Below are 20,644 nucleotides of genomic sequence, written 5' to 3' on the forward strand. Positions count from 1 at the left end.
CCATTTTGGTTTTCTGATTTACTGTACATTCTACTTCTTGGACAGCAGTGACCTCTTAATGTCTTTTGTGGTTCAGATTATTAGTTATACACCCTAAGAAAACACCTCATACTCAGTCATATAAATATATTATGTTTCACAAAGTAAGGACATTCAGAAATGACCATTTAAAGCTAAAGCGGGTTAAAACCTGGTTGCATTGGTAAAGAACACTTCCAGTATTATTCAGTCAATGTCGTACTTAGTTTTAATATATTCTTCATATTTGATGTTATATGGTGAAATAACACTGCAGAAACATAGACTCATAGACCATACACTATGTGCTGTCACACGATTTGACACCCATGCATAAACACACGCTTGCACAAAGTCACAGAAGTCCAGATGGACCATGTGTTATTGCTGAATAATGCATGTTATGTAGACGCTATAAAAGATACATGGACAGAGAGCAAGATGGGAACTGTTCAGTGAGGGCAGCTCAGTTCTGAAACATCTTTTAGTGCAAATTTCAAGAAATGTGTAGCTGGAGCTGACCCAGCAGGGGGTAGAAATATTTATCTGCAGTTAGCGAGAAAAAGGTAAAAACACTGGGCTTTTAGACAGCATCAGATGATACATTGGCAGGCACTCTGCCTTGTGCCTTTGGAGTCACCTTGAAAAGGCTTTTGAGGTTTAAACTATAAAAACTTGGGGAATTACACGGCAGATCCAATGCTAGAGGCTCAGATTACTGAGCATCTCTCTGTGATACACTATGAAAAATATCCAGCAGCGTGTCTTCATGTAAAACACAGAGGAGGAGTTGATGGGGCAAGTGGAGGGGGTCGGGGGTGGTATGGGTAAAGGGTAAATGCTGCACTCATGTGGGGAAAATGAGCAATGCCCCACAGCCATTTTTACTATATATTTGGACCCAGAAGGGCCAAATAAGAAAATCTAACGACTTTAATTTAGAATAATAAATATTATATAAAAATGTCCTTAAATGACTTAACACAGCGTTTACAATCCTGATATTAAAAAAAAATCTAAATCTTGACTATATTTGATTTTACATTTTGAGACAAACGGTGAAAACCTAGAAAATAAAGTATAAATTCCAACTTGATTGATTTTTCGGAAAATAAGCAGAGCTCTTACGATGTTCTTCTGTTTCCTAAAAAGTCAATTCACGCTTTGTAAGTTAAAAGAAAAATCGGACTAAATATTTTTGAGTCGTGCAATAGCGCAGACTCACTATAATGTGTTGTGTTCATATGGGCATTAGCAATACAGAAAGTCAAGGAAAAGTTTGGAAAACAAAACGAAGGATTCTTTCCTGATATTAAACGCTTTATTTTTATTTTCTTTGAGATGTATTGCTGTTTTAGTTTGGTCCAGTGTCCTGAAATGCTTCGTGGTAGCTCACTTATTAGTTTGTTTGATGACTGCTACAAAAACCAATACTTCCGAGTGTACGTGAATGCAGCAGTAAGCACTTCAGCGGACAGTGGAAACACTGAAGGAATCCAGAAGTTGCTGGCGCAAAGTTTACATACCGTTGAGAAGGCGGAGTTGCACTTCATTGATCCTCCATAAAAACAAGGAGTGTTTACAGGTACGTGATGTCCCTCTTGATAAGTGGATCTTTCTCCCGGCCCTGCGTAGTTAGTTGTTTGAGTTGTTTTAGGTCGTTGACCAGGAAAGCGGAACTAGCTAACTAGAGAAGTTAGCATAGCGCAGTTTTAACGAGGTCTTTCCTCTGGAGTCTAAGTTTGTGTGGCAATTTCAACGACAAACAACAATGTAAGGGGCGTTTTATGCTTTTTAATAATGTTGGACTCCTTCTATCATCATAAAACTTTTTAAGTTTACTTTGGGAGATGCAACTGCCACAATTAAGGTCTGTTGGGTGTGGAAGGATCTGTTTTCCTTGTGTTTTGGCTTCGTTTTTTTCTTTCAACGTTAACGTCACCTGTAACAGGCGACTCGAATTATGGAACTTTAAAAAAACAAAACAAAAAAAACCCCATTGTCTTTTAAGTAATTGCGGTTCGTATGACATACCTCTGGTCAGGTATCTGTACCTGTGTACACTTGATATGGCGCATTTAAATGTATCGACGAAAAATAATTATGTAATACGAAGTTATTCTATGCCTGTATATAAATACAAATTGTTAGGTTCATTGTATAATGTTTGTCCTTTGAATCAGTTTAGGTCATCAGATGATTTTCACGTGACGAAAGGTGTCTCATGGTTTGTTTCATTCAACTATAATTTGACCTTAAGGACAGTTTTATGAAATGTGGTATTATCATATGGTATTGCCGTACAAAATACTGTAAAAATAGAAATGTTAATTTGTTTCAATGCATAGTTTTGCTAGTCAGCACGTGCTGACATAATAATTAAGAAATAGAGAGACATGTGATCCATCACAGACAGTGTTGTCAGGCTGACCCAGAAATTATAAAAGGAAACTTAACGCTGCATTGTAGAAGTGCACAAAAATGCAATTATTAGTCTAATACCACATGAATTGAATCATAAAAACCCTTTCATATTACTCATCTATATAATGCAGACATTAGTGAAGGGTCCCTGATACAATACCATTTTGAAGTCCTTTAATAAATTAGCCTTGAAACCCGGAGTATAAAAATCAATATTACTCTACAATGTGGAAAAACTCAATTTTTTTTCCCTTTTTTTTTTTTTTTTTTTTGTCGGTACAACATGATGTCATGTGTTTACTTCCAGCTGGACTTTATCAGAAAGCCACCTGGGTCTTTCTTATCTTAAACAATTCACTCTCAAGCTAAATAAATAAATATTACTGAAGTCAGCAGTACAGAGACATTAATTGTAAAGATTTAGCAACTTTAAAAATAATAATAAATAAATAAAAGGAGAGGTGCTCTGAACACAAAGCAGTAGAAAAGGGAAGGGCGTCACTAGTTTTGAGGCATTTATATCTGGAGAAACAGGTTTGGGTAGAAGAACGAGAAAAGTCCTTCCCTGTAGGAGTCATTGTGTTAGCCACTCTCTGTTGGTGCTGTGGGGAAACAAGAACATGAGTCGGTATGTCTTTAAACCTTGACTAAATGTCTCGTGGCTGTGAATTCATGTGTTGGTGTGTAAACGTCTTGTGTGTCTATCCAATGTGAAGTTTGTAAACCTGAGGGCTGACTGTTAGACTTTAACCAGAGAACAGAAATGCAGCATGTACAAACATCATGAGCATTAGCAGAAAGGTGGAATGCTCCCAAAGCCAAGAGTTTAATTCTGAAGTTTGATTAGTCACGTGAAACAGACCATGAATGTTTTTATTTCTTTTTTTAATTGTTTAATTTTTCTGTGAAGCATTGACTAATAACTATTATTGGCTGTTTGGACATTTAAAATCATACAAAATGGAAGCCATACCCAGTTTTTGGTGAGAAATGTAATCATGTACTTTGGCCTGCACTAATCTGAGATGGACTGAAAGATAATGGAAAAATCTTCTATTGTTAGACTTTGTTTTGGTATTTTTTTTATTTTATTTTTCTAAAAGACTGACATTGAATTTAACTGGCAATAATGAAATAAGACTGACAAACATGATTTCAAATTCAGCAATTGAAACATGAAATGTATCAGTAGTCTTAGCATGGGATTCTGCATATGTGAAGTTGCCATTGTTTTATAGACTTGTTTTATTGTTTTCCTGTCAGGATGGCATAGATCTTTTTACCAGACAATGTCAGGCTTTATTATGCACAGTTTGCAGAAAAAGTGCTTTATAGACAACAGGATAATCAGTTTTAACTGCAGTATTTATAGTAGATGAATTTATATTTTAAGTAAAAGATTTTGAACTGACTTTTTGGGTTGCAGCTGTGATTATACAAATAGGTTTGTTTTATAATTAGATAAAAGTTGGTCAGCGATGTCTGATTGCTCCATAAATGAAAGTTCAAGCTTTGATTGCATTTTTTGAAAGTAAACCAACTCTTTTCAAAATGCAATTTGCAATGACGTGTTCTCTCACAGGAACCTTTTCCTCACTTCTGTCCATTAGGATAAATCAATACTTAGCTCTTCAAAGATATGCTTAATGGCATCTAAGGTTGATATTTTGGTGTTGACATATCCAGCTTGTCTTGAGTGTGTGTGTGTGTGTGTGTGTGTGTGTGTGTGCGTGTGCGCGCATGCATGTGTCTTTCACTGTTACACTCCTAAACCTACTGCAGTCTCCTGCCAAGTTCAATAGTCACTTAGAAAAGGTGGTCGATCCTGTGTGAACCAAATGCCCTCCTGTCAGGAAAAAGAAAGCAAAAGAGCAGAGTCCTCAAAATGAAACCGTCTAATCCGTCTGCCAAGTAGACTATCAATTCTCTGTGGTGTTTGTCTGTTATTTCAGGAGGTTACATTCCTGTATGGTTAAAAAGGGAACTTAAAGTTCAGAGGTTATTTGCAAAACAGGAAAAAGACATTTGATCCCTGAAGGAAAGGAAGACACCAGGAGAGGTGATGAACAAAAAGAAAGCAGTGTTTCCTGAAAGTTGGTTGTTGTTGGTAAGATTGTACTTTGACCATTGCTATTATGTCAGTGCTGCTGTCATTTTTTTCTTTTATCCTATATGGCATGGTGCACAAAAGCAGTCAGGATTGGGTGAATTGTTAACTCTTAATTGGCAATAAGTTTGAATAAGAATGTGAATGGTTGTCTTTATATTGGCCTGTGATGGACTCCCCAAAGGATGTACTTGCTGACTTCTATGACTGAGTGGTTAATCTTAAGAAATACATTTGCTCACAGCATGTCCATTGACACGTAAAGCAAGTTATGAAGAAATTGTGTTTTATTGTCTGGACTATTTAAGTACATCTGTAAAATAGTAGGTCACAACTTTAATTAAATCATAAATTCCTAGGTGATTTTGATATTTAAAAGTACACTCGTTACAAAGTAGCAGGGCTAAGGTGATTAGTCAAGTTATCACTGACCAATTGGAAATCAGTGTGTTAACCACTAGTTTTGATAGTCTTGGAGGACATTTTTATGTTCAGGACACTCCAATTGACCTTACATAATTTCCATAATTAATTGACCAAATATGAAAAATCAACCATGAAAATGTTAATTTGTTGCTGCCCTACATTTTTGTGAATTTTTCTTTAATCCAACATGAAAAGTTGTCTCACTCATTACACATGACTGCAACCAGATTGTTGTGTGATTGCACTGTCAATGGTCAAGGTCTACATTTTCATTTATTTAAATAGATTAAAATAACAAATGAAGATCAAGAAGATAAGAGGAACCTCAACATGTTAGCCAACTCTTACCACATGTTTGATTGATTGTTTGGTGGGTATTACCTTGTCTTTCATTTGTGCTTCCAAAAGAAAAATCTGAAAGCTTGTTTTAGTCCTGTTTCTATATCTACATGGCACATTTTTCTTCTTTAGTGTCTACAGTTACTTTAAAAGCTTTTAGCATTGAAACACAACTCACTTCCTTCTGATGGTTTTGTAGTTAGGGCTTCTTAGAAGTTATACATCTCACCCTGTGACGGTTCTTCTGCTTTATGTGTTATGCAGCGTCATCAAATAGAAAGTGTTGGACTGAGCAAAAAATACTGACACAGCTTAGTTTGGCTTGATGTCTTTGGAGAAACCAAAGATCCACATATCTTTTTATTACATAAGTAGTATATTGAGTGTACTTTGGTCTTTCTTATACTGTAATGTTTGGTGTAGAGTTGGTAACTAACGCTTATTATTCTTCTTAAGTATCTTTCAACATGCCTCGTGCCAGTTAAGTAGGTGTAGTGTATCTTTCCTGCTTTAGGATGGTTCTTCCATAAGGATAGCGGCAGACTCCATTATTATTTATCTTTGTTAACACTATAAGGATGATCCCACAACATTTAACAGTAACTTTAATCCTGAACTCGCCTTTCTTTTGCTTCACAAATGGAAGAATAGAAATTGTTGATCAATATATTTTCACAAGCTCTTAATATTTAGCGTTCTGTTGCAGATGCAACCAGAAAATACTCACAAATAAAGTAAATTTTTGTTAAAGTTAATTAACAAATTGTATACCTTTTCTTAGTAGCTGTCAATTGATTCAATAATTTATCATTCAGTGATGTATGGACTTATTGTTGCAGCAATGTTGCTGGACAGTTTGATTTCTCTTGCTTAAAACTCTGTTTCCTTTGTAATGGTCCAGAGTTTTATCATAATGTGGATAATGACCAAATGAAGACAAATATTTAGCATCTTAATGACAGTCGACTGTGTTTATTTTGGACATTCTTTGTCACCAGCTACATAATGTAGCTACATAAAATATGGAAAAAATATTAGTACAGTATAAGAACATATTTGTTGGTTCTTCTTTGGAAGTTAACTATTTACACCTACTTAAAGACGTATGTTGTGTGTTTGATGGTTAGTTTAAAATGTGGTTTCTGGTACTCAAACTTTCCAGAGCAGCCCACTGTTCTAGGTTTTGTTGTGTAAATTCCTTCCCCTCAATGTAAAAGAAATAATCGTGATCTGGATTCTGGCATCAACGCACCAGAGATTCTGCCACAGGATGTTTATGCATGTGGTTGAATGCAGCCAGTGTGTCCTTTGATGTTCTTCCAATACAGGATATCAAAGGAAGTAGAGGTTCAATGTTTGACAGAGGAGGAAGAAAGAGGTTCAATACAGGAGATAGAATCTAGAGAGTCATCTGGAGAGGAACAGTTAGTGGAAGGAAGTAGACTTTTGACAGAGACATATCTAATCCAAAGATTGTAGCTCCATTCAGGAAGAGAAACATGACATTATCAAAAGATGGCAGTAAGGCTGCAGGAATCTGCCAACTGCCTTAAATACTCTGATAAGAAGATGATGGGCCCTCCTACCAAATAGAAAAATACAAAATGACTCAAACTATGAATTAAAGCTAAACTAGGTAATTACTTGATCAGGACATGTACCACAGTCAACTTTGTTACTACCTTGTGTGCCATTTATTAGTCACATATGGTAATAATAGCATCCACTGTTCACAATGCTGTGACTCATAAAAGAGAAAAGCCATAAAGTCAGGGAAAAGAAACTCACAATGATGGTGCCAAGAAGCATCACTTTGAAAATACTTTCAAGGACAAACATCTGCTTCAGTTACGTGTGTTTGTTCGTTCTTTAAGAGCAGGCTTTTTTTTAGGAAACTCCATTGCCTTGTGTCGTGGAGCCTCCAGGGAAGACCATTTGCATGAATATTGATGGAATATATGGAATCTTGAAAGTGATGCTTATGCTATTGGCTGAAAATAGTAAAATACTTGTGTACGTATCTGTGAACCTCTTCAGTCTTATTTTGGTTTCTTGTGCCATGATCATACTGTATTTTCTGAACACATTTCTGGTGGATTTGTGTTTTTTATCGCCAATAATGTTGTTTTGATTTCTGCTTTCCTCTACAAAAAAAAAGCTCTACATTTTAGATCACAACTTAATAAATGTACCTCACTCTTTACGCCCCTCTATTTAAACCAACCAATTCAATGAATTCAATGGATGGAGTCTAAAAGGTGTCACACAGTGTGACATTACACGCTAAAACTATATTTTTTGTTTTTATAACCTTTAAAGAGAATTTTGAGCATCTTTTCTTTGGCAGGATATATTAGATGTTTTTTTTGGCTTTAATATCTTTCTATTTTGTTTAAGAAAATACTACAATTTAAAATTCTATTCATATGCCACTGCCAATTTTTGCATGAACATACAAATGGTGCTGTAACACAAGTGACAACTCAGTGACTCAAGTGATTGTTTTGTTTGTCTTTAAAAGTACAAGTCATGGGAAGTACAGCAACACTGGAGCGCAGACTTGTAAATATCTTGTTTGTTTAGGCCGCAGAGCTCCACACTAAAGGTTAATGTGATGTCACAACGTAACCTCTGACCTGTGCCTCTTTTTTTCAGGCCACAAAATATCGAGCTCGGCGCCACAGGAGGAGCCTCCATAGCAACCAGCAGCAACATGGACGACATGACAGTGGAACAGATGACCATTAGGGCCAACCAAGTGACCGATGAGGTACAAACCCATCCTTCTGTTTCTCAAACTCATGTTGGAGTTTCCCATTTCTGGGGTAAATACGGCAATATTCAAAAGTTTTAGGTACTTTTAATTCCCCCACCCCTTCTTCCCATGCATAAAGATACAGAAGCCCCACATTTTCTCAACACCATTATCCATTTTTCATCCAACTTGGGCCAATTGAGGCACTTTATTAAAGGATTTTAAATTATAAATATTTAGTGTTTAGCCCTGTCCCTGGAAACTGTCACAGATGCCTGTGACTGGGAGACAAGTCCTCTGCCCTGGCTGAACAGTGTGAGCGGCCTGGCTGGTCTACAGACCATCCTTTTTTTTTCTTTTGCATTTTAATGATTTTGAGAATGAGCTTATCATTATCAGTATTTACTTCAAGTGCCCCTTAAAGGAATACACTGAAGAAAATAGTGCATAGTACTATATACTGTATCCACAGCCACACTACTATATATTCCCTGTGTAATTACGACTCAAAATTGTTTGCTATACAACATGAAAAGCCAGTTTGAAACAAAAAGTGTTTTAACCTTGATTCGTGGATCAATTGCACTGTTTTGTTGCTACAGGTGGTGTTTCTTCTTTTTTTTTAACAAGAGACTAAAACAATTATAATTTTTCTTCTTTGGATATTAGTCTTTCAACACCTGCAAAGAATAACAACAGATGTTCTTTTAAACACTCTGGAAGTTTTCAGGGAATTAAATTCTGGAGCCTTTAAAAAAAAAAAAAGAAAAGTACATTAAAGTGGATAACTCCTTCTACAATCAGAGGAGCTCATTATACATGCAAAGCAGTTGGGTTCATATTTAAATGGAGTGAACACGGCTACAAATGAAAAATGTAAATTACTTAAAGTACTGCTTGACATTTGAAAGAATTAGTGGTCTCCACAGAAATGGGGGAACAAGTCTGTCTTTTAAAGGTTATAGACAGTTGGCATGAAAGCATCCAGACACACTGCTGTAACTTTATATTTGACATAAAAACACAGGGCTCTGTATTTTACAGAACAACTCAGACCTGCAATTTTTCAGATGTCATTTAATTAATTTTATTATGTTTTTAATATCAGGGTGTTTGCAAAATCAGAGGTACATGGGTTTAAATGATCCTCTGAGTTTCATCTTCACTGACTTGATTCATTGTAATTATTTATTATTTAACTATACCATGATGACTCGGATGATAAAGGCTAAGCAGTAAAAAAAAAAGAGTTTTATTGCCATGGCTTTGAGCAGTTTTTCACTTGAGTAGTGAATAATATTTCTTTTCAATTTACAGCTCTGGGTCTAATTTTAGATCTAACATTACAGGGGAGGATGTGGATTCGCAAACATTTAACCTTGTCATCCCACCCTTTCACAATCTCTACAGTATAATGTTTTAGATAATTAACAGTGTTTTTAATCATAGAATTAATTGTTTAATTAAGACTCTAGGGTATTGTAGGATCAGCCATGTGAGTGGAATGGACTCAAATTAACCTGCTCTTTCTGCGCTTGTTGCTCTACACTTCACCTTCCTGTAATTTCTCTGTGGGAATTTTCTTATTTACTCCTCTTTCTTCTTCTTTAAGTGTGCTTTAACACTTAACCTGCAACTGTCTTCCCTCGCTGCTGCCTGTTTGATGAAGGAGATCATAAATGGAACAAGACAAGGGAGGACCCTTCTGCTAATGCTGCTTTATACTCTGGCTTTGGGTAAACACTAACACCTGACCTTAAATACTTGTCTATTATGATTGGCAATGTACCAGGAATACAACAGAATAGATTTTATTATCAACAGCACAACAAAAAGATAGCTAGTTTCCATCTAGTTTCCAGATTATTATATCAAAATAATTATAAGGCCATTGCATTTTATTGCCACATAATTATCCTGGTACATCGCTACTTCCATTTAAGCTGTAGTGTAGTTAAATTCCTTATGAATCACTAAAACTGCCATGTCATTATCAGTTGTTCAAACATTTGTAAAAGCATCAAACTTTTGGCCAAGTCAGCAGTAACAAGGATCGAAGGACAAACAGTGACTTCCTACAGTCAGGAAGGCCGTAGTGTAGTGTGAGTGTAGTGTCATGCGACCCTGGGGTCAGTTTATCACTCAACTGTTTGACAGTTTTTGTTTTAATACTACAGGAAAAATAATTATACATGTTCCTAAAGTTTACCAGATCAATGTTGTTATATTAGTTATGTTTAAAATTGGCAAATGCAGAGTTTGTCCACCTGGTGTCTCTCTCTTTAATAATTCACCAGGGATAAAAACAGTGACGTCTTGTCCTGTTTTGTTTGCGGGATTTGCTTCTTCTGAGGTTCTGCATAGAGATTGCCATCTATTATTAGAGACTGAGAGTCGTAGCTCACCTGATTGACTGCATTCCAGTTAGCCATCAACATTTGTTGTCTGTGTTTTAGATTGCATTGCAAGCATTTGTCCCCAGCCATGTCATGTCATGTCATCTGATCACAGTGCTCACACACGGCACAGGTGACACTATTCTAAGATGGAACACTAAACAGCTAACTTGGATAACTGTCCATAACGTTTCTCTGTTAAATATTATCAAGTTTTGTTACAGTCAGTCTACAGACAGTGTTGCTCTTCTAGTGAGTCAAAAATGACTAATGCCAGCTATTCATAATGAAATCTCCACTGTCACACGGTCTTTTTCTTCAGTTTGAAACTGGTTTAACAAACTGATTGCAGTCTTTTCTCATACTCTTTTCTTAATTAATAAGGCTCAGCTTCCTGTTTTCTTATCTTTATGTTCTTATCCCACACATCTTTCCAATTTTCTTTCCCTCCTTATCTTGCTCCTTTCCTTTCTGTCTCCTTTATAGTCTCTTGAGGCCGTTTTCACACCAATCAATTCCTTTGTTTGAATCGAGGAGAAATTCCAAACGCATCCAAACAGAAGCCAAATAGATAAAAATCTTTATGTGGGTTTAATGACAAGAGTCCTCTTTCCAGAACTAAGCCATGTGAGCTTTGCCAACTCTTAGGAAAATGCTGCCTTAAATGAAAGAGAACATTAAATATGACTGTGTCAAAACCTTTTCACTGGATTCTGTGAAGCTGTCTCTATAAATGACTCTATTTTAATGTTATGTCAAATAGCTTCCAATTGAAACGTGAACTAGAGAAACTTAATGTCTGGCTGCATTTAATGGAGTCCATTGGTTGTTTTTTTGTTCTTATTCTCATATAGGCTACAATATAAAGGTGGCTTTTTCATGTTTCTTAAAATTTGCTTTAAGGTGTATTATTTTTTTTATCTCTCCACAGTCACTGGAAAGCACGCGGAGGATGCTGCAGATGGCAGAAGAGGTGAGAGCTTTGATGGCCAGAAGTTGTTGGTTGTTGTTGTTGGTTTTTCACCTGCTAAGGGTAGGATCGTGAAAAAAAGACTATTATATATTTTACATTTGAGACCTAAATATTACAAAACCTTTTTTGTTATTTTGCTTAAATGTATTTAATATGTAAGATAAATACATATTCAGAATATCCATATTGCTAATATTTCTGATTACTATTTTTGTGTTCTTTTCATCAAGAAATTGATCTGATTCAGTTTTTCAAATCTGAATATAGATCCATGACATGGTAGTTTGTTTGTCAAGGTTCTAAATTAGCACTTTGTTTTGTTTTTTAGAGCAAACAGACTGGTGTCAACACCATGGTGATGTTGGACCAACAAGGAGGTAAATATACAACAACGGGGGGAAGAAATCCATATTTTACTACACTTTTTTTTAAAGAATAGTGCAATGTATTTTTTCAAGGTATTCAATTTATGACGAGATTAAAATAATAATTCAGTTAATATTTTTGCTAATATTTCATTATGTAGTGAAGCTAGCAAAACTGATGTAGCCTTAAATTCCTCGCTGTTCACACTCTGCACTCTGTCGCCCAGTTCAGCATTACTCTACGACTGCACCCCATTGTCATTGTCTTCAACCTGTTAATTCAATACTTTTTTGGTTTGTTTTGAGTCTGTTTAATAAATATGTTTTTTAATTTAAAAAACATTTACCCAGGTTTCTCTAAAATGCTCCTGCTCCCCTCATGTGCTTTAACTAAACATTTATTGTTAATGCAAAGCTTTTTTTTTAAATTTGTAACTGAATTACACCAATTATAAAACAGCACAAAGCTTTTCTAAATTGATTTAAGTGCCATCTGAAATGTTTGTGTATTTTTTGTACGAGGAGGAACCTTATTTATGTTTTATTTTCTAGTTGTATCCCTGCATGTGTTCTCTGTTAAAAACATGCATTTCTAATTGTTTGTTTTCTACCTTGAGGCAATATTATATCTGTATCCATTTCCTGGCTGTTGCAGTGGCCCACTTAATGACCTAATTTAGGAATCCTCAGTGGGGTTAATAAATGACTAATGTAACAATTAATTTAACGTACTTGGGAATAAATAAAGTTTAAATCCAAAACATTTATGACAAATGCTCATGTGAAAACATTTATTTATAAATGCAAAATTAGGATTCTGCTAACGTCCCATTCCTGTTGTCGTGTTCCAGAGCAGCTGAGTCGTGTGGAGGATGGCATGGAGCAGATCAACCAGGACATGAGACAGGCGGAGAGGAACCTGACTGATCTCTCCAAGTGCTGCGGCCTCTGTGTCTGCCCTTGTAACAGGTAGGTCGTACACTCTGGGTTGCTGAACGCTCCACATCACAGCTGTGGACAGACACACACTCACACCACTGTTCCTGACACCCGCTCCTTTGTGTGTGAGTTGTTGATTTTTTTATTTTTCCTTTTAGTCTAGACCTCGTATATCCCAATTCTTACATTTGTCTACCCTAACAAATGGGTCTACTACCTAACAAAATAAGAACCAACAATTATGTAAACTCTTAACACACTGAGTGAATAACAGGTCAGTGAGGACATACAGCTTGTATGTGTCGACATATTAACATCCAAGTAATGTTAAAGTAACAAACCTCACTCCAAACCACAGACAAACATCCAAATTTAAATTCTTCTTCTTAAAATCTGTGCTTTGCCACCACCTAATATCTCTCCGATTTCATAAGCATAATTCTTCACAGGTTTGTCGTGGCTGCTGATGTTGAAAGGTGTTGTGTTTACAGCAATCTAGTGTGTAATACTCTGTGTGCTGTAGTTTTCCCAGTATCTGGGAGGGCACTGTGTTCCTGCGTGGAGCAGTGCTAAAGATGGCATTTTGAAATAGCATGTAACAAAGACAAGTTGTCAAACAAGCAGCCCGCCCTCATCCCTCCTCTGTTATTATGAGCTAGAACACTTACATTAGGCAACTCCGATCCACCAGATGCTTTCACATTACCACGGCATTAGCTGCTGCCACCTGTGGCTGCTAATAGCAGGGTGTGACAGGGAGGTGGAATAAATATCCATTTTCATGTCAAATGTTTATTTGGTTGCTCACTGATACAGTGAACATTTGCAGTTATTCATAGAAATATTTCTTCAGATGTGCTTAATACGACTGGTGAAACACTTCCATTCAAAGTACTCCTAAAACATAATTATAATAATTTGCTGTGTCAGTGTAGTTGCATGTTATTTCCGTGTCTGGTTGTTAATAAAATAATAATAACAATAATAAAAATAAATCTTTTTAAATGCTGTCACATTGGAGGGGAGGATTCTTTGACGAATATCAAAAAATAAGGTAGGGATTTTATATTGTTATGTTTTTTGTTGTGATGAATATACATGGTTCAGTAGGTTAGGTGGTTTGTTGTTTACTAAATTTTAGAACAGGTTCTCTACAAATCTGTACAAACATTCATCATAATTGCCTTTTTTCACTTCTGGTTGTGTCTCTTATACTGAAGTGTTTCAAACTTGGTAAGGAGAAGTTTTTCTGGGGCTGGAACTAAAGTACAGGATTCTCACAGATTCTGTGAAACCGTACCGGAAAATCAGGGAGAACAAGTCTAATGTCCTGGAAATGTTTACATTAGCCTGGAAAATTAATTCCCCTGCTTTGCCCTTAAAAGTTATTTCTAATCACATGAAGTTTCGCCCAATCAAATTGTCAAGTCATGTCAGATAATTTCTTCACTTTCTAACTTGCATTTAAACTAGATTTAGCAAATTTTAGACCTCAGTAAGGAGATCTCAGTTTAATTCAAGTTGAAGGATGGTTTTAGTATTGGTCAGTGACATAAGCACTTTTTTCTCTTCCCTCACCCGAACTTAAAAGTAGATATTATCTGGATAAATGTACAATAAAGGGAAAAGTTCAGAAAATAAATTTGAACTTGTCTGCGGCTGTAGCTGAAAATGTCCTGGAAATATAAGATAATGGGAGTGGGAATCCTGGAAGGATTTCTTTTTTTTTTTTTTCTTTTAGATTTTTTTTACTCCTTTTCTTCTACCGCACATTTTTTCTTGCTCAGAAGTGTCTTTTGTGTCATTTAGAAGTGGTTTCTAGTGAGTGGGGTGTTTCCTATGTGTAGGCAATGACATTTATTACTAACAAAAATCAGTACTAGAATAAAATAACCTTTTGTAAACACGGTGTCTTAAACTCCAGGTCCAGAAGCCACATTTAACCTATGACAAGATGTTAATAATGACGTGATTTTGTCCTTAAAATCATGTAAATAATATATAGTTTTTAATTATGTTTAGTTGTTCCATTTAGAATGATAAAACATGTACTCACTGTTTGCATTGTAGGATTATACAGTATTTATATTAAACAAAAATTACTTTATAAATATGTGTGTGTGTGTGTGTATATATATATATATAAAAATGTGAACGTGTGATTATAAATGTCTATACTAAATGTTTTATTTTTTGTTGTTCTCTCCAGAGTGTCATCAATTGAGCATGACTCCCGATACAAGCGTACTTGGGGTATTGGAGGAGGAGACGGTGAAATTGATGCCAATGGAGCCAAAGTTGTCATAAAGCAACCCTCGGGGGTTCGCAATGGTCAGCCGGGGCAGATGAACGCCCCTGCACCGTCCGGACCTTACATCAAGAGGTGGGCTCCTGCTCCTTTTGCCCTCTGTATTCTTATCACATAGACCTTCCCTGTAACCTTTATAGCTACATTTGGATGCTGTTGAATGTTTTTTTAACTTCCATCCTTTACTGTTCACTGTCTGTGATGCAGGGTAACAAACGACGCGCGAGAGGACGAGATGGAGGATAATCTGCAGACAGTGGGAGATATCGTCAGTAACCTGAAAAATATGGCTGTGGACATGGGCAGTGAGATTGACAAACAAAACAAACAGATTGACCGCATTACTGACAAGGTACGCAATTAATTCAACTATAATAACTATTTAATTAGCTTAAATTATCCCATGTAATCAAAAGTCACATTAAACCCACTGTTGCTGTCTATTTAAAAGAAAAATCTTCCACATGTGCAGAGTACGTGTTATTTATCATGACATCATGTGACCCCACGTTACACAAGCGCGCAGTCCACCTTCTGCCAAAGGTTTTCTCGCAGTTGTCTCCGGCTGCTGGTTAAAGGCGATGACCCAGAAGGAAAGAGAACTGCGAGCAAGCAAACATGAAAATAAACAATGCAAGATTGTAACATAGTTTCTAAAAGCAGCCGCACAAGTGCTTTATAAAGAGGGAAATTAATGCATAACGTCTGAGCCTCAAGGGTACAACACACACCGCTTAACAGTGGGGGGAAAAAAAGATGGAATGTATTTACATTTCTCAACATGCACAAAAACACCTCTCTAAATGCTGCCTTTGACATATTTGGGTATGAGGTTATTGGGTTTATTTGGTACGTGTACACAGTGGAGTTGAGTAAAAGGATTTACATTTCTACAAAAACGCGGTTAAGCTTTACGTTGAGCTGTTAAAGGTCAAAGTCAAAGATGTATTCATCGCCTCTGCATGTGTGTGTGTATATATATATATATATATATATATAAAATGTGAACGTGTGATTATAAATGTCTATACTAAATGTTTTATTTTTTGTTGTTCTCTCCAGAGTGTCATCAATCGAACATGACTCCCGATACAAGCGTACTTGGGGTATTGGAGGAGGAGACGGTGAAATTGATGCCAATGGAGCCAAAGTTGTCATAAAGCAACCCTCGGGGGTTCGCAATGGTCAGCCGGGGCAGATGAACGCCCCTGCACCGTCCGGACCTTACATCAAGAGGTGGGCTCCTGCTCCTTTTGCCCTCTGTATTCTTATCACATAGACCTTCCCTGTAACCTTTATAGCTACATTTGGATGCTGTTGAATGTTTTTTTAACTTCCATCCTTTACTGTTCACTGTCTGTGATGCAGGGTAACAAACGACGCGCGAGAGGACGAGATGGAGGATAATCTGCAGACAGTGGGAGATATCGTCAGTAACCTGAAAAATATGGCTGTGGACATGGGCAGTGAGATTGACAAACAAAACAAACAGATTGACCGCATTACTGACAAGGTACGCAATTAATTCAACTATAATAACTATTTAATTAGCTTAAATTATCCCATGTAATCAAAAGTCACATTAAACCCACTGTTGCTGTCTATTTAAAAGAAAAATCTTCCACATGTGCAGAGTACGTGTTATTTATCATGACATCATGTGACCCCACGTTACACAAGCGCGCAGTCCACCTTCTGCCAAAGGTTTTCTCGCAGTTGTCTCCGGCTGCTGGTTAAAGGCGATGACCCAGAAGGAAAGAGAACTGCGAGCAAGCAAACATGAAAATAAACAATGCAAGATTGTAACATAGTTTCTAAAAGCAGCCGCACAAGTGCTTTATAAAGAGGGAAATTAATGCATAACGTCTGAGCCTCAAGGGTACAACACACACCGCTTAACAGTGGGGGGAAAAAAAGATGGAATGTATTTACATTTCTCAACATGCACAAAAACACCTCTCTAAATGCTGCCTTTGACATATTTGGGTATGAGGTTATTGGGTTTATTTGGTACGTGTACACAGTGGAGTTGAGTAAAAGGATTTACATTTCTACAAAAACGCGGTTAAGCTTTACGTTGAGCTGTTAAAGGTCAAAGTCAAAGATGTATTCATCGCCTCTGCAGGGAAATGAGTCCATCATAAAGAAACGCACATTAAACGGACGGGAACTCAGGAATACAAATACGACAAATACAAGACGCAGTATAGTACAGTACAGTGCAGTCTGTGGATGCATCACATGAAATGCAGTACTTGAGGATATTTTCATGATACGTGAGTCATTCCAAAAGACGTTGTTTCTGAACAACCTGAGGTAAGAAACTTCACCTCAGAACAGAGCCCGTGATCAGGGTTAAAGAGAATAAAATGCCCTGTTAGAGTCTTCTTCACTGGTTATTATAATAAATGGACAAGGTTATGTGGTGTCTGGGGCCCTGGAACTGTTATGTAAGGCATTCACTGTCTTTTTAGACAGTTGCATAAATATTTGTGTAGGTGTCTTTTTTGTAATTCATTGCTCTACATTTATCTAAAGAAAACAGTTTAATTTACCCTCACTGTGTGTGGACCAATAAAAACAGTCCAGTGACTCGGGGCAGGGTTAAATTACTAAAGGCACATTTGTTAATTGCACACAGAAATAAAAACCTTTGTGTTTAAAACTAATTAGCGTTAAATGGTAATTATCACAATCACTTAGCAGCTTGACGCAAAATACATTTCTCCAAACTCTGCCCCAAATATTCTTGTACACCTGTCGAACTGAAGCCACGTCACATGACTGACACATTCAAGGCTTCTAGAGCTGTTAGTGAATTAACACACCACACATTTAGTCTGTCTGTGTGTGTTTGTTTGTCTGTCTGTGTGTGTTTGTCTGTCTGTGTGTTTGTCTGTCTGTGTGTCTGTCTGTGTGTGTGGGTGTGTGTGTGTGTGTGTGTGTTTGTCATTGCTGTTCGTTTCCCGTCTCACCTCATCTCACTGTTTCTCCTTCAGGCTGATATGAACAAGGTTCGTATCGACGAGGCAAACCAGAGAGCCAACAAACTCCTCAAGTGAGAGCAGGATGGACATCATCACGTCCACTCGGAGTCCACGTGGACACACACATACAGTACTCTCAAACACACACACACACACACACGAAAGACACAGCAGTGTGTCTGCCTTCACTTCACTAATGAAGTCAACAAATTACACACACACACACACGTGTACATTCTAAAAATTCCCATTCTACCATCCCATAATGTCAACCTGTGTATTCATAAATATGCTGTAGCAGCGTGGCTGAGTGACAGCCCATCACTGACACTTTTAATCACGACCTGCTCTGTTGTATCACAGCACACCACCCACAGGTGTGGAGGTGAAGTGCATGTCAGTTACTCTCTTCACCTAATTATTCGCTGTTTACTTCAGGTCTGAAGATACAAACTGTCTTTGTCTGGGTGGGTGGGTTTGTTTCTGTATGTGTGTGTGTGTGCGTACGTGTGTGCGTGATAGGACAAAGCCAGTGATTCATGGTCATTATCTCTGTGTTTAATTTATGTATGTTCATTGTGTTTGAGCTGCGTCTGCTCCTCATTATCCTCCAGCTTCACTCACTGCCTTTTTCCTCTCATATCCTGTCAGTTTATCCTGTAATTAAGTTTATTGTAATATTTTCAGATTATATGCTTATTTAATTATTCTTTTTTGGGCAGGATGGCTTGTGAATAAAGTGTGTGTTTAATACTTTCTTCCCAATGTCAGTTTTGCCTTTTTAGGCAAGCTGTTTTCAAAAAACATAATAATAAAAAAAATAGTTAGTGTTTATATTTTTACATGCGATTTGGACTGATTGGATATTTTAAAGAAGGTTTTCAAATGACTTTCCCCTTCCTTAAAGCAGTTTAATTTAAAGTTTTTACTGATGGACAGTTGAGGGGATTATTAAAGTAGAGGATTAGAGATGGAGTTGTCATAATCTGAGATTTTAACTTAAATCTGGATGGACATTGACTTTCATTAAAGACTTTGAATAAAAGTAAATGTTTCAACTAAGAGCTCAGAACTGTGACTTTTTAGGAAAAAGTCACAATATTCGAAATTAAGTCCAAAAAAGTAGTTGTGGTTTTAAAGTAGGTTTTGACCTTACATGCACAGTGTACTTTTTTGCTCTAAATCTTTAATATTTAAAAATTCCCACTTAAAGGATTCAACATCAAAGAAACAAACCTTATAACTGCTAAAAATTGTTTAAAAAAAAGTTAAAAGCACCTCAGACCAGGTCTTGAGAGTTTTCAGTTTTCAAATTTTTTTTTATATTTTTTTTTTAACCAACAGTTATCATCATCATCTTTTTCGTTGTAATCTCAGGCATTGATTGTCGACTTCAGTGTTGCTGTAGAGACTTAAAAACACTGTTGTCTTGTAAGTAAATGATCTGTAAACATAGTTGTAATCAACTTCAACTATGCCACCAACAGCAGCATTTACACGAGAAGACGTAACGTTCTTCTTATTTTCTCCTTAAGGTGGATTTAATTCCTGTAAAAGTGTAAAAAAAAAAAAGCACTTTTACATTGACTTTCTGGGTCATATAAGCAGCAGTTCAATTAGTTAAAGCAGGATCATTTTTTAATGGTGCAGTCAGGTTGTTGGTGTGATGCGTTGTAACATCCACTCTAACACAGGCCGCTCCTCTCTGCTCCTTTTCTGTAAATAGACTTTTTTTTTTTCTCCCCGAGCTGCCGTGAAATAATAACCACAACAACAGGAACAATTTGGTGAGGGAGAGAACAGTTGTTCTTGTCAGAGTCGTGCACCAGGCTGAGGAATTAGCGCTGGCAGCAAGGTGCAAATAACAAATAAAATATCCCGCTCCTCTTAAACTAATTCATTTGCAGGGATAAGTCCTGGTCGGGCCGCGCTGTGCAGAAATTGGCTGATGATAAAAGTCGGCCCAGAAATCCTGCAGCACAAACATTTCTCATCTGCATCTCCTGCATTATTTGTTCAGCAGCAAACAAAGGTGTAGCATTTGTATGTATGTTGCGCTGCTGCGGGCGTCGTTCACCTCTGAGTATGTAAAGATTGAAATGAGCTGTAACTCATCAGGGCTTTAGTCTGTTTTTGTTTTCTCTCTCTTTGTGATCAAATCCATCCTCTTCCTTGTCAGCTGAGATTCAATTAGTAGAGCCCTGGGCTGCCTCACTGTAGAGGAGGTTGTTTTTATTTTATCTTATTTTATTTTATTTTTGAACCCACTGGAGGCCACTGGAATGTAAATACCACAGTTATGTCTGCATTGGAATGTTTTATGTGCAGCTCATTTTATCTGAAAATTAGCCTGGTGAACATATACATGTTCAGCAGAGTCTCAACTGCTTACTGTCTGCTCCAATGGTTTGTATTCAATAAATCTGATCTCTTATGGATTTTGTTGCACATTTTTAATGTAATAAATTAGCAAAAGTCCTTCATTTAACCACTAGGGTCAAATGCTCTGCATGTGATTCTCACAACAGTATTTAGGTGTGGAAGAAAATAGTGTATTTTATAACAAGTAAAAGAAATTAAATCTAAGTTGAACCCCTCCGCCCCCCG

General features: G+C 36.8%; 1 protein-coding gene across 5 annotated transcripts; it reads left to right on the plus strand.

The window, feature by feature from the left end:
* The first annotated feature begins 1,446 nt into the window (after positions 1 to 1,446).
* snap23.1 (synaptosome associated protein 23.1) lies at positions 1,447 to 20,475 on the plus strand. 5 transcript variants are annotated; one of them, XM_025055034.1, is made up of 8 exons: positions 1,447 to 1,603; positions 7,970 to 8,084; positions 11,397 to 11,438; positions 11,767 to 11,815; positions 12,655 to 12,772; positions 16,113 to 16,286; positions 16,419 to 16,563; positions 18,050 to 20,475. In XM_025055034.1, the coding sequence occupies exons 2-8, from the start codon at positions 8,028 to 8,030 to the stop codon at positions 18,110 to 18,112; spliced, it is 648 nt and encodes a 215-aa protein (XP_024910802.1). In that variant the 5' UTR covers positions 1,447 to 1,603; positions 7,970 to 8,027; the 3' UTR covers positions 18,113 to 20,475. The 5 variants fall into 5 exon arrangements, with proteins under 5 accessions (XP_024910802.1, XP_024910798.1, XP_024910797.1 ...); XM_025055030.1 differs by lacking the exon at positions 1,447 to 1,603 and adding an exon at positions 1,641 to 1,791; XM_025055029.1 differs by lacking the exons at positions 1,447 to 1,603; positions 16,113 to 16,286; positions 16,419 to 16,563 and adding exons at positions 2,903 to 3,070; positions 14,952 to 15,125; positions 15,258 to 15,402.
* The last annotated feature ends 169 nt before the right edge of the window (positions 20,476 to 20,644 follow it).

This window comes from Cynoglossus semilaevis, chromosome 1 (genome assembly GCF_000523025.1).
Source record: "Cynoglossus semilaevis isolate Cse_v1.0 chromosome 1, Cse_v1.0, whole genome shotgun sequence".
NCBI classification, from domain to species: Eukaryota; Metazoa; Chordata; class Actinopteri; order Pleuronectiformes; family Cynoglossidae; genus Cynoglossus; species Cynoglossus semilaevis.

Coding starts and splice junctions, on each gene's coding strand:
- snap23.1 (XM_025055029.1), top strand. Junction 8,085..11,396: donor CCAACCAAGTGACCGATGAG/GTACAAACCCAT, acceptor ATCTCTCCACAG/TCACTGGAAAGCACGCGGAG. Junction 12,773..14,951: donor TGTGTCTGCCCTTGTAACAG/GTAGGTCGTACA, acceptor TGTTCTCTCCAG/AGTGTCATCAATTGAGCATG.